This window comes from Panthera pardus, unplaced genomic scaffold (genome assembly GCF_024362965.1).
Source record: "Panthera pardus isolate Hobbes unplaced genomic scaffold, ASM2436296v1 HiC_scaffold_25, whole genome shotgun sequence".
Classification (NCBI taxonomy): Eukaryota; Metazoa; Chordata; class Mammalia; order Carnivora; family Felidae; genus Panthera; species Panthera pardus.
In genome coordinates this window covers 15652619-15665856 of record NW_026526821.1, presented here as the reverse complement: position 1 = coordinate 15665856, position 13238 = coordinate 15652619, and the positions used below count along the sequence as shown (strand labels likewise).

At 43.9% G+C, this 13238-nt stretch overlaps 1 protein-coding gene across 1 annotated transcript; it reads left to right on the top strand.

Annotated features, from left to right (window-relative positions):
- Positions 1–9240: 9240 nt before the first annotated feature.
- On the top strand, positions 9241–10834 carry PI3 (peptidase inhibitor 3). The gene is made up of 3 exons (XM_019458368.2): positions 9241–9371; positions 10186–10431; positions 10668–10834. The coding sequence occupies exons 1-2, from the start codon at positions 9296–9298 to the stop codon at positions 10428–10430; spliced, it is 321 nt and encodes a 106-aa protein (XP_019313913.1). The 5' UTR covers positions 9241–9295; the 3' UTR covers position 10431; positions 10668–10834.
- Positions 10835–13238: the final 2404 nt, after the last annotated feature.

Here is a 13238-nt window from a genome sequence, read left to right as displayed (position 1 = left end):
AGAGGGAAGGGCCCTATGTTCTATGATGTGATGTTTCTTTTGGAATAGGAGAATTTTATGGGACTGGTTTTTTCCCCTGATTACGAACTACACATATATATTGAAGAAATGCTTTTTCAATTAAGATGATTTTGCAGACATTTTCCTGTGTCGTGAAGTATTCTCCAGTTTCATCATTTTTAATGATTACATGGTATTTTCTAAGGCTGATATGCTAAAGCATATAGTTTCCTATTGTAGCACTTAGGTTTCCATTTTCTTCACTCAAATAAAGCCGTGACAGCAACCTTTGTGTATATATTTTGAATCGTCTCTATTTTCTTTCTCTTTTTTTAAGTTGTCACTTTTTTAAGGTTTATTTTTGAGAGAGAGAGAGCACGAGTGAGTGAGGGGGAGAAAGAGAGAGGGGGCGGGGAGAGAATCCCATGCAGGCTCCACGCTGACAGTGTGGACTGGAAGCGGGGCTCCAGTTCACCTGATGTGGGGCTCGAGCTCATCTGATACAGGACTCAAACTCATGAACCATGAGATCATGACCTGAGCCGAAGTGAGATGCTTAACCAACTGAGCCACCCAGGTGCCCCCACATCTCTATCTTCTTAGGGTAAATTTGTCAAAGTAGAAATGCTAGGTCAGTCAAAAGGCATAAACTTCTAGGCATAAAGTAAATAAGCCATGGGGATGTAACATATAGCATGGTGATTATAATTAATAATACGGTATTGCATATTTGAAAGTTGCTAAGAGAGTAGGTCTTAAAAGTTCTTATCGTAAGAAAAATGTTTGTAACTACATGTGGTGATGGACGTTAACTGGACTTATTTTGGTGATCATCTCACAGTACATACAAATATCAAATCATTATTGGGGCGCCTGGGTGGCGCAGTCGGTTAAGCGTCCGACTTCAGCCAGGTCACGATCTCGCGGTCCGTGAGTTCGAGCCCCGCGTCGGGCTCTGGGCTGATGGCTCGGAGCCTGGAGCCTGTTTCCGATTCTGTGTCTCCCTCTCTCTCTGCCCCTCCCCCGTTCATGCTCTGTCTCTCTCTGTCCCAAAAATAAATAAAAAACGTTGAAAAAAAAAAAAAATTTAAATCATTACATTGTACATTGGAAACTAATATGTTATATGTCAATTATACCTCAGTAAAGAATCTCAAAACCAAAACCCAATTTTAAAAACCCAAACAAACAAATAACAAACAAAAAGAAACACCAGGTCAACAGCAGTGATCGCTTTTCAGGTTTGGAATACCCGGTCAAATTGCATTTCAGAAAAGATGTAAATGAGTGTGTGAGCCGCTGTTGTTCTGTAGCAGGAATCTCCTGCTTTTGTCTGCCTGGTATCTCTTCCTTTGGTGGAGTCATTGCTCCCCAGTCCTGTAATTCTGGTTGGCTGGCAATCACCAGATACTTCCCCTGCTACAGGTGAGGGCGTTTGACTCAGGCTTGAGTTAACTGGACTCTTCTCTTACCTGCCCACCCCTCCATTCAAATCCTGAATGGAGAAGGCAGTGTCATAAACAGAACAGTCTAAAATTCAGTTGCTGTTGCTTGCGACCCAAGATCCTTAACAGATATACTCAGCAAAGAAAGACAGGATATTAAGAGAGAAGTATATAAAACCTTTACCAATGGAAAAGTATCTCATTTTAATTTACCTTTCCCTGAAATTGGTGACAGCATTTCTTCATATGTTTATACTGACCAAGTGTATTTCCTGTTTTTATACTTTGCCCACTTTTACTGGGAATACATTCATTTTTATTATTGAGTTGTAAAAGCTGTTTACATATTAGGGACACTACTAACATGTCATACGCAAGAGGCAGTATGGTAAAGTAGTTAGCCAATGTAAACTGGAGTCGGGCAGACCTGGATTTGAATCCAACTGCCGCTGAAAGGGCGGGCCTACGCCGGCCGACTCCATCTTGTTCTGTATCCTTCACCTAGACCACGCCTCCTCCCCTTGAGTAACCTCCTGCTCACCCGTTCAAACTTCCTGATCAAAACACGCCCAGCGACCTGCGTAACAGGACTCTGACCCTTCCCCAGCCAATCAGCTGAGGCCACAGCCATTACCTCACCAACTGCCCCTAGACCCCTATAAAACCTTTGTGCTTTTGAAACTCGCTCTCTCTCCCCAGTATCTCACCGCTGCGTCGGTGCAGGTAGGGGATTGAGCTCGAGCTAGCTCGAATAAAGGCTCTTTTGCTTTTGCATCGGACTCGGCTCCCTGGCCGTCTTTGGAGATCACGAATTCTGGGCATAACACCACCAGGTTCTAGCTGTGTGACTTTGGACAAGTCACCTAACTTTTTTTTTTCTTTTAATTTTAATGTTTATTTATTTTAGAGAGAGAGAGAGAGAAACAGCACGAGTGGGGGAGGGACAGAGAGAGGGAGACACAGAATCTGAAGCAGGCCAGGCTCTGACCTGTCAGCACAGAGCCCGATGCAGGGCTCGAATTCACGAACCCTGAGATCATGACCTGAGCTAAAGTTGAACGCTTAACCGACTGAGCCACCCAGGTGCCCCAAGTCACCTAACTTTTTTAAACCTCAGTTTACTTTTCTATAAAATAGAGATAATATTTATTTTACAGGATCGTTCTGAGGATTTAATAAGATGAGCTTAATAACCACTTATTTTAATCCCATCCTGCAAATATTTGTTTCTTTGGTTTTGCTTTGGTTTAACCCTGTGTCAGGCTCTGTGCTGACAGATTCTCTTTCAATCTCTCTCTCTCTCTCTCTCAAAATAAATAAATAAACTTAAAATTAAAAAAAATTTATAGTCAGTCTACAGGGTGTGAAGTCGTATCTTGTGATTTGGGTTTGCGTTTTCCTAATGGCTAATGATGTTGAGTACCTTCTCACGTGCTCATCAACCTTTTGTCTATCTTCTCCAGAGAAAAGTATATTCTAGTCTTTTGACCATGTTTTAAAATTTTTATTAATTTTTTAAATATAATTTATTGTCAAGTTGGCTAACATACAGTGTGGACAGTGTGCTCTTGGTTTTGGGGGTAGATTCCCGTGGTTCATCGCTTACATACAACACCCAGTGTTTATCCCAGTAAGTGCCCTCCTCAATGCCCATCCCCCATTTTTCCCTCTCTCCCACCCCCCCAATCAACCCTCAGTTTGTTCTCTGTATTTAAGAGTCTCTTATGGTTTGCCTCCTTCCCTCTCTGTAATTATTTTTTCCTCTTCCCTTCCCCTATGGTCTTCTGTTAAGTTTCTCAAGTTCCACATATGAGTGAAAACATATGATCTCTCTCTGACTGACTTATTCTACTCAGCATAATACCCTCCAGTTCTATCCATGTTGCTGCAAATGGCAGGATTTCATTCTTTCTCAACCACATCTTCTTTATCCATTCATCAGTTGATGGACATTTAGGCCTTTGACTATTTTAAAATTGGGTCATTTATCTTTTTATTGTTGTTGGATACTAGGCCCTTATCAGATGCCTGAATGGGAAATCTTTTCTCCCATTCTGCGGGTGGTCTTTTCATTATCCTGATAGTGTTTAACTCTGTTGAAGCTTCTTGTGTTTTAAATATCCTTCATCTTGAAACTATTATATGGAAAGCAATCAACGAGCTTACTCTTTTATTTACCTTCCTTCCCCTCTTCCTCCTGTTGATGGAAGTTTTACTGTTTATATGTTCTCGCAGCATGGCATATTTACATACTGTTTGTTACCACTTTGCCTTAGTCTTATTTCCGCAGTTAAAATGTCCAGTGTTCAAATGAGATACCACCTCACACCTGGCAGAATGGCTCACATTAACAACTCAGGCAACAACAGATGTTGGCGAGGATGCGGAGAAAGAGGAACCTGTTGGCACTGCTGGTGGGAATGCAAATTGGTGCAGCCACTCTGGAAAACAGTATGCAGGTTCCTCAAAAAATTAGAAATAGAACTACCCTATGACTCAGAAATTGCACTACTAAGCATTCATCCAAGGGATATAGGTGTGCTGTTTTGAAGGGGCGCATGCACCCCAATATTTATAGCAGCAATGGAAAGAGCCCAAATGTCCACTGATGGATGAACGGATAAAGAAGATGTGGTATCTATATACAATGGAGTATTACTCGGCAATCAAAAAGAATGAAATCTTGCGATTTGCAACTACATGGATGGAACTGGAGGGTATTATGTTAAGTGAAATTAGTCAGAGAAAGACAAAAATCCTATGACTTCACTCATATGAGGACTTTAAGAGACAAAACAGATGAACACAGGGAAGGGAAACAAAAATAATATAAAAACAGGGAGGGGGACAAAACAGAAGAGACTCATAAATATGGAGAACAAACTGAGGGTTACAGGAGGGGTTTTGGGAGGGGGGGATGGGCTTATGGGTCAGGGGCAGTAAGGAATCTACTCCTGAAATCATTGTTGCTCTATATGCTAACTAACTTGGATGTAAATTAAAAAGTAAATTAATTAAAATTAAAAAATATAAAATAAAATAAAATGTCCAGTGTTCAACATGAGTCATTTTGGTAATTCCTACAAACCTTCTGGGTCGGGTGTATCTCATCCCTTAGAACGCTCAGGAAAGCTCTTGGAAACAATTTTCCTTGAGTTCTTGCATGCTCAGAAATATATTCTTGTAGCCTTTTTACTTAACAGACAGATTAGCTGTGTAAAAAATCCTCAGTGCATATTTTTCTTTCAAGTTTGGCTCTGCTCTTTTCGGGCTATCATTTAATCTGATTAGCTTGGATTTTGGATTTTTTGAGGGGTGATGGCTTCCTAAGGGCTTCTGTTTTCTATCTTTACAGTCTAAATACTTGACTTGCATGCCTTTTGTGTTTTCCACGATGTGAACTTTCAATATGTAGACTCAAGCCTGCTTTTATTTCAGAAATATTTTCCTCAATTACAGTTTTAAATAATTCTTTTATTTTGTTGTTTTGGTTTTCTTCTTTGTGGGACTTGATTTATATGTCTGTTGGGTCTCTACTGACTTTTTTATACTTAAGGCTTTCTCTGTAATCATTTTAAAGCTGTTTTTAATTTTTATTTTGTGTTCTTTGCTTTCCTTATTTTCCTTCCTTAGTTTTTATTTGTGCATTGTTTTTCTCCTTGTCTTCAATTTCTTTTCTGAGCTCTTTCAGATTTCACTTCACATCTTCCTGCTACCTTGCAATCGCTTCTTTGAATTTCTATATTTCTGCTTTATGTGGTTCTTCATACTTTCAATTTGTTTCAGTAATTTTCCATGTTCATTTTAGAATATCCATTTTTTCAGTTTTGTGGTGGCATTTCACTTAGGACTTTTAAAATCCCATTTTAATGTATATATTTTTGAAATTTTATTTATTTATTTTGAGAGGGAGAGAGAGCACGTTAGCGTGTGCGGGGGGAGGGGGGAGGGCAGGGGGGAAGGGCAGAGAGAGAGGGAGAGAGAGAATCCCAAGCAGGCTCTGTGCTGTCAGCACAGCAGGGCTTGAACCCTCAAACTGTGAAATCATGATCTGAGCCAAAATCAAGAGTCAGATGTTTAACCGACTGAGCCACCCAGGCACCCCCAAATCCCATTTTAAATGTTTTTAAGTTTTGCGACTCATTTCTGCTTTCAAAATTAGTATTTTTGTATGTGATTTCCAAATTTCTTTCTTATTTTAAAATCACTAGATTTTCAAGGACCAGCTATTGAAAGGAATATAGTAGGAGCGGGGGCACGGGTGTGGGGGGTTGGGAGGGAGTATGGGGGGTTAGCAAGGGGGTTGGAAGGTGTTTCTTAGTTTCTTAGCTCAAGGGCTCCCTCCTCCCTTGCTACAATAATGGGCAGTTTCTTAAATACTTGGGTTTTTCCCGATTCTTACGTACTGGTCTGAAACAAGAGGTCTCCTACCATCAGCCATGGCCAAAGAGATACTGCTCCGGTGTTTCAAGATGATGACCTCTCTCCTCAATACGTCTCCTCCTTCTCCCGGATGCATTTTCTTATTTCTTTTCTTTGGACACCTCCCAGCACTGTACCTTACCTTTCTTGTTCTCAGCCCTGCTCACCTCAACTTCCCGCTCAAGGTGCACACTCTTCCTTCTAGGAGGTGAATATTTGCTGATGTTTGGAAGTGTAAGTAGGGGATGGACCAGGGGCATGAACAGTGGCAGGAGAAAAAAAGAGTGGATGGTGACATGCACTGTTCAGTGTCTTCATCGATGTGCATTTCAGCTGCTCCCAGCATGCTTTCCTGCAGCAGTTGGAAATCCAGTGATATGTGTCCCAGACTCTTTCATCTCCAGGACTGCAGATGTGATTCAAGTTCTTACAATCAAATGCGTTCACACAATAGCTGGATTCTTCTGCTTGAACTACCTGGACTGATTTCTTTCCACTGCATCTGAATCATACCCGACACGCACTATTATATTTTTACATTATGACACTTATATTTTCAGCACCCCTTATTAACACTGGCACCAATGGTTACATGTGTATATTCCATGTATATAGTTTATTTAGATGTTACTGTCCGTTATACTCTTTTCTTCATTCACGTGTTTCCTTGAATTCTTTTTTCCTTTTTTAAAAAATTTTTTATTTAATTTTGAGAGAGAGAGACAGAGCATGAGTGGGGGAGGGACAGAGAGAGGGGGAGACACAGAATCCAAAGCAGGCTCCAGGCTCTGAGCTGTCAGCACACAGCCTGATGCTGGGCTCGAACCCACAAACCATGAGATCATGACCTGAGCCGAAGTCAGCTGCTTAATCAACTGAGCCACCCAGGCGCCCCTTGAATTCTTTTTTTTAATTATTGATGCTAATTTTCTTTGATATTTTCGATCACAACAGTGACTTTTTGTTGTGACAAGTGAAAAACTGAGAAACTAGATGTATAATGGAAAACCTAGTTGGGGTGCCTGGGTGGCGCAGTCAGTTAAGCGTCCCTCTCTTGATATCAGCTCAGGCCATGATCTCATGGTTCGAGAGTTCAAGCCCTACATCGGGCTCTGTACTGACAACATGGAATCTGCTTCAGATTCTCCCTCTCCTTCTCCCTCTGCCCCTCCCCTTTTCTCGCTCTCTCAAAATAAATAAACACACTTTAAAAAAAAAAGGAAAACTTACTTATCTTGCTTTTTCCTATTCCCATCACAGTGATGTAAGCAATGTTAATAGGGTAGCATATATTCCTTCATAACTTTTTCCTCTTTCCTACATAAATAAAGCCATGCATAGCAGTTGTATGTGTTTCTACCAAAGTATTATCAAACACATATGTTACCCTCTAACTTGTTTTTCTCTGTTGGTAGGATTTCATGAACATTGCTAGGATTCAGTAAACAGATCTAGTGATATTCATCCCTTTTCTATTTATACGTATAATAGGATCACATCAGACATGATGAGTTTTTTGGTGAAACAATACTTTTTTCTTTTATTTACCTTTTTTTCTTCTCCTATCCTACCTTCCTAACCTCTATCCCCTCATCAACTGTTTGGTGAACCTCTACTAATAGGACATGCAGCCTTCTTAATAGAACCATAGCCAGATTTGTTTAATATAACTCTATTAAGAACACACTCTCACTATGTGCAAAAAAACCCAAACAATAGGAGGTAATGTCCAGGTAAGACGAGGAAAGGACGGTGGCCTGAGCTGTTCTGAGCAGGTCTTAGCATGACATTAAAGTTTTCATTTGCACACCATGCCACAAAGGACCTTTCTCCATCATATATAAAGAGTGCTTAAAAATGAAGAAAAAGGCTAATGAATCTATAGAAAAGTGAGCACAGGAAAAGAAGCTTTCAGAAGAAGAAACGTCAGGGGCTCCTAAAATGTGCAAACATGGAAATGTGAGAGATGCTAACTAAAGCCATCAGTAAAGTATCATTTCTCACCTACCAGACTGAGACATTAGTCTCATCCCCACATCAGACGCACCGTGTGTGCCTGGAATGGCACAGGACGTGTCGCCCGCTGCCGGTGCGGGTACAAAATGGTACAGCCCCCACTGAGCGAATTAAGACAAGATTGTAAAAATCTCAAAAGCACTTAAAAAATGGTAACTCTAGGAGTCGATGGATGTGTTCATGAGCCTGGTTGTGGTAATCGCTTCACAGTGTGAAAATCGCTTTCACACACGTGAAAACATCATATTGTACACATTAAATAAATATAAAATCCATTTGTTAACCGTACTGCACTATGCCAGGAAAAAAATTCAAATGCATTTAATCTTTGTACTAGCAAATCTGCTTCTGGGAAGCAAGCTTGCAAGTTAATGCAAAAAGTCACATGTGTATTTCATGATAGTAAAAGACTGGAAACCACTTGAGAGAGCAACAGGTGTGGGTTTATGGAAGGTGAAGATAATTCGTAAATGATTTTACCCCGTAGCCTTGGAAACGCGTGCGCGCGCGCGCGCGCGCGCGCACACACACGCACACGTGCGTGCACCCATCCACCCACCCCCACACACTCACACACCCCAAGGGAAATCACCAATCAACCCAAGTACTAGCACATTATCAGAAACCAAAAACTTAAACCAACCTGAGTACTTTTCACCCATCCAGAACGTCTCTTCCCTCACTTCCAGAGTTAACCACGATCCTAGATTTTGTGTGTATATGGCTTCCTCATTTTCATCTACCCCCCGAGTAAATGAGTTTTACCACATATCTAAGTGCGCCTAGACAATCTATTAGTTTGCCTTCGTTTTGAGCCTTAGACACAAGCGTGTCTAAGAACAAAATATGTTCTTGTGAGACTTGAATTTTTCACCCAGCATTAGTTTGATTAGAGTCGCTCTGTGAGATCTAGAATCCCACCTTCCCTATTACTTTCGTGGTGCATCTCAGAGACTACCCATTGAAATAGCAAAGTGAGGTGATTTGTCATTAGACTTTCAAAGCAAATTTCCCTTCAACAGTTTTTCTCAGGGCCAGGAAGGCATGAAAGAAAAGCCTTGATGCTGGGAGGGGTGAACAGTTAGGATGGATCTGGGTGGGGCCCGCAGGAACAGGAGTAATGGGGGAACTCAGAACACTGGACCTGCCAGCCAGCCCTGCTTCTCTGTGAGAAAGGGGGACAGCTCCCAGGCTGATGTGACATGGTATCTGCCATTTCTCTTCTGTGAACAATCCTTGGGGAAAGTCCCACGGCCCCTCCCAGGATAGGGGTGGATACTTCCTGGTAGAATTAAGAAAATGTAGGTCTTGTGCCAGAGACAAGCACAGGCCCGCCCCCTGGCTCCAGGCCACGCTGGACAGCATAAAACGGGGTGGCCTCAGCTCTTGGCCACACGCATCTTCCTGACATCATGAGGCCCAGCAGCTTCTTGGTCCTGGCGGTGTTCCTTATCCTTGGAACTCTGGCAGCACAGGCGGCTGTCACAGGTGAGTAGACAAATGGCCTGGGTGAGGCTGGATTGGGCCCTGGCAGGGAGCACTCTGGGGCAGCAGGCAGGCTGGATCGAATGCTTTGGTCTGTGGCTGCTTCCACTGTATCCAGAGAGAGCAGAAGTTGTCCAGTAGAATCATGTGCTTTCCATGCTAAGACTGAGCTATCAGGACCATTGCCGGACAAAGTGTGGCCATGTGGCGTTGGCCTCAGGGGTTGATAGCTGGGCAGAATGTGCAATGAAGTGGGGAACCCCAGGAGTCTGGGTCTGGGTGTGGGGTTTGCCTGTCTGCCCCCAGAAAGCACCTGAGTAATCAGCCTCTAAAAGGAGGTTGCACACCAACAAGACCTCAGAAATCCTATAGTTTGAAGACCCCCATTTTACCAAGGAGGACATTGATTGTCCAGACAACCTCCAGAGCCAGGAGGGAGCTCAGGGCTCCTGGTGTATGTTTCAGGGCTCTTTCCCCACCCCCCAAGTTGCCTCAGAGATGACAATGTGTCCTTCTCACCTCTGGAAGTCACCCCTGTCTGGCCTCTCCTCCTGAGAGGACTTGTCATGGAGGGCGGGGGGAGAAATGGATACCCAAGGGAACCGTGGTCCTGTAGACCCTCTCCCCAAAGCCCAGAGCACAGCTTTCCTAGGGCACAGACCCCAGCTAGCCCAGATGACCCTGCCCCATCTCCGGCCATGGTTTGGGAAACACGGCAGAGAGCAGCGGTTGGACGAAGAGGAAAGACTAGATAGTGAAGCAGGTGCACTGGGTCTAAATGTGGCTACATTTCTTCTTTCAACCGTTCCTCCTAAAGGGCAAGGCACAGACAAAGGTCATGTTCTGGTCAAAGGACAAGATCCGGTTAGAGGTCAAGATCCAGTCAAAACCAAAGATCTGCTCAAAGTTCCAGTGTCCACTAAGCCTGGCTCCTGCCCCAACATTCTGATGCGGTGTGCCATGATGAACCCCCCTAACCGCTGTTTGAGGGATACCGAGTGCCCCGGGGCCAAGAAGTGCTGTCAGGGCCCTTGTGGGCTGGCCTGCTTGGATCCCCAGTGAGGTGAGAACCTGGTGGAGCAGGAGGAGACCCCGAGGGCACAGAGAAGGCTGAGCAATGGGAATGAGCCTGGGTGGGTGAGAGGGAGGCTGTGGAGAGGGGATGGAGGGACTGAGGCTCTTTGAGCCTGTAACTGACGACCTGAGAGGGCCATCACGTGGACGTGATCCTGCCCTCCACTGCCTCTGAGTGCTTTGACCTGCCGAATCACTTCTCTGGTCCTCTTCTCTCCCGGCCAGGTGGGGCGTGTCCTTGCTGCCCCTGTGAAGTCCCCAGGGCTGCTGGCCCTGGCCCTGTCGCACCACCCTCTCCGGCCAGCGCATTCTCGCTCTCACTCAGGATGCCCAAGACCGGACTTGGCTGCTTCTCTCGTTGACTTTGCAATAAAAGACCACTTTCTGCTCCATTTGCTTCTGGCTCCCATGATTTTTGTGCTCCTGGAAGCCCCAGGGAGATGGGTGAGGGGCTGAGTGTCCCTCCCCTCAGCGGGATGTGAAGGAGAGCAGGGGTGGAAGAGGCCCATTCCTAGGGCTTAATATGAGAACTCCACTAACTGACCCCACAACTGGAGTCTCCATTTCTTTAGGGGATGCTGCCTTTCGCCTAAGGCCAGGGAATAAAAAACAAAAGGTTGCACAGACAGCAGGCAGTTTCTTTCCAATCGACCCCACATCCTGACCCCGCTACTGCCAGCCCGCCAGTGTGACCAGCCAGCTCCAGTGGCCCTCCCTCCTTTCCTTTCTTGTTCCCCAGGGATCTTCTCAAGAGAGACACTGGAAATCCCCTCTTGCTCACCTGTCCGTGCCTGAGATGCCTCCATTAACCCATAATTCCTCTGGGTTAAGCCATACCCTCCCCCAGCTTTCTATTTTAAGATGTGAATGAGGAGACAAGATGCACTAAGTCCTTGATCCTTTAGTGTGGACGGTGAACAGTGTCCTCCGGAGACACACAAGGTGGGGGCAGGCAGACTCGAGTAGTGCAGATCGTGGATGGTGCGTGTTAGGCAAACTTGAATGACCTCATGGCTCTGCTGTTGACCCACCTGCTCCACTGCCCTTGAACAAGGAGGCTCTCACAGAAAGAGGAGAATTCGGGGTGGAGTTGAAAGTGCACAGGCTTAGGAATCAGAGGACCTTTGTTCTAGTCCCAGTCCAGCCTCCCCACTTGCTGGATGACCTCGGACAAATGTCTTTCCCTCCCTGAGCTTCATTTGTCTATTAAATTTGAGGGGGTTGGATGTAATTATTCAGAAGTACAGTTTAGCCATTCTGGACCTGAGACAACTCTTTTTGTGTTGAGTTCCTGCTGCGAGTGGAAGTGGGGGGCAGAGACTCAGGGTGAGAGAACAGGGAGCGCAGTGTCCTTTGCCCTTTCCAGAAGCATGCAAACCAGGGCTCCCTCTCGTTCTCCAGGGGACCGGCTGCACTGCACTGAAGCCGTGATCCCAGGACACCTTGGACAGTAGGCAAGAGCCGTGCCCAAACTTCTGGCCTGACAAGTGCAAAATGCAGCACTGGCACAAAGATTACTTTATTTTTTTATTACATTTTAAAAACGTTTTTATTTACTTATTTTGAGAGAAAGAGAGCATGAGCAGGGGAGGGGCAGAGAAAGAGGGACACAAAGAGTCCCAAACAGCCTCTGTGCTGACAGCACAGAACTCAACACAGGGCTCAAACCCACGAACTGTGAGATCATGACCTGAGCCAAAACCAAGAGTCAGACGCTTAACCGACTGAGCCACCCAGGCACCCCACGAGGATTACTTTATGTACTATTTCTCTGTTCCAGACCCTATACTAACTGTGTTATATGTACTGTCTTATTTGTGTCTCAGAAGAACCCTCTCAAATGAGTATTATCACACATCTTTAATTTTGTTAAAAGATTGAAGCCATGAGAGGTTTGGTAACCACCCAAAGTCACACAGTTAGTAAATGATAAATCCTATTTTTAATATAAACAAGCAGTAATCAGAATAAAAAATTTAAAATTGCACTTACACTATCAACAAAATTATACCATTCCTTTATCTATTTTTATTAAAAAAATTTTAATGTTTATTTTTGAGAGAGAGAGAGAGAAAGAGACTGAGTGCAAGTGGGGGAGGGGCAGAGAGAAGGAGACAGAATATGAATCTAAATCAGGCTCCAGGCTCTGAGCTGTCAGTACAGAGACCAGTGCGGGGCTCAAACCCACAAACTGCGAGATCATGACCTGAGCCGAAGTTGGATGCTCAACCACCTGAGCCACAAGGCATCCCTATATCATTCCTTTAAATAAATGTAACAAGAGGCGGGAGGAACTTTAAAAAAGAAACCTATACAAGTGTTCACGAGGTACATAAAAAAAGGATTGAATACTCACTGATCTGCGGGAAGATGCCACATGGTGAAGATACCAATATTTACCTCTTCAATTGACTTTTTTCCCAGCTTTATTGTGATAAAACTTACATATGGTATGATTTGAAGGGTACGTGTGATTATTTGATTCATGTATATATTCCAAAATGTTTACCATGATAAGGGTAGTTAACAAATCCTTCACCTCATATAATTACCATTTTGTTATTTTTATGATGAGGACATTAATACTCTTCTCTCATAGTGACTTTCAAGGATATAATACTACATTATTAACTATATTCACCAAGCTCCACGTTAGCTCCTCAGAATGTGTTGGTCTTATAACTGAAAGTTTGTACCCTTTGACCAGGTAATTTCCTCCCCTCTCCCAGCCCCTGGCTATCACCATTTTACTCTGTTTCTATGAGCTGATATTTTTAGATTCCCCATAAGTGAAAT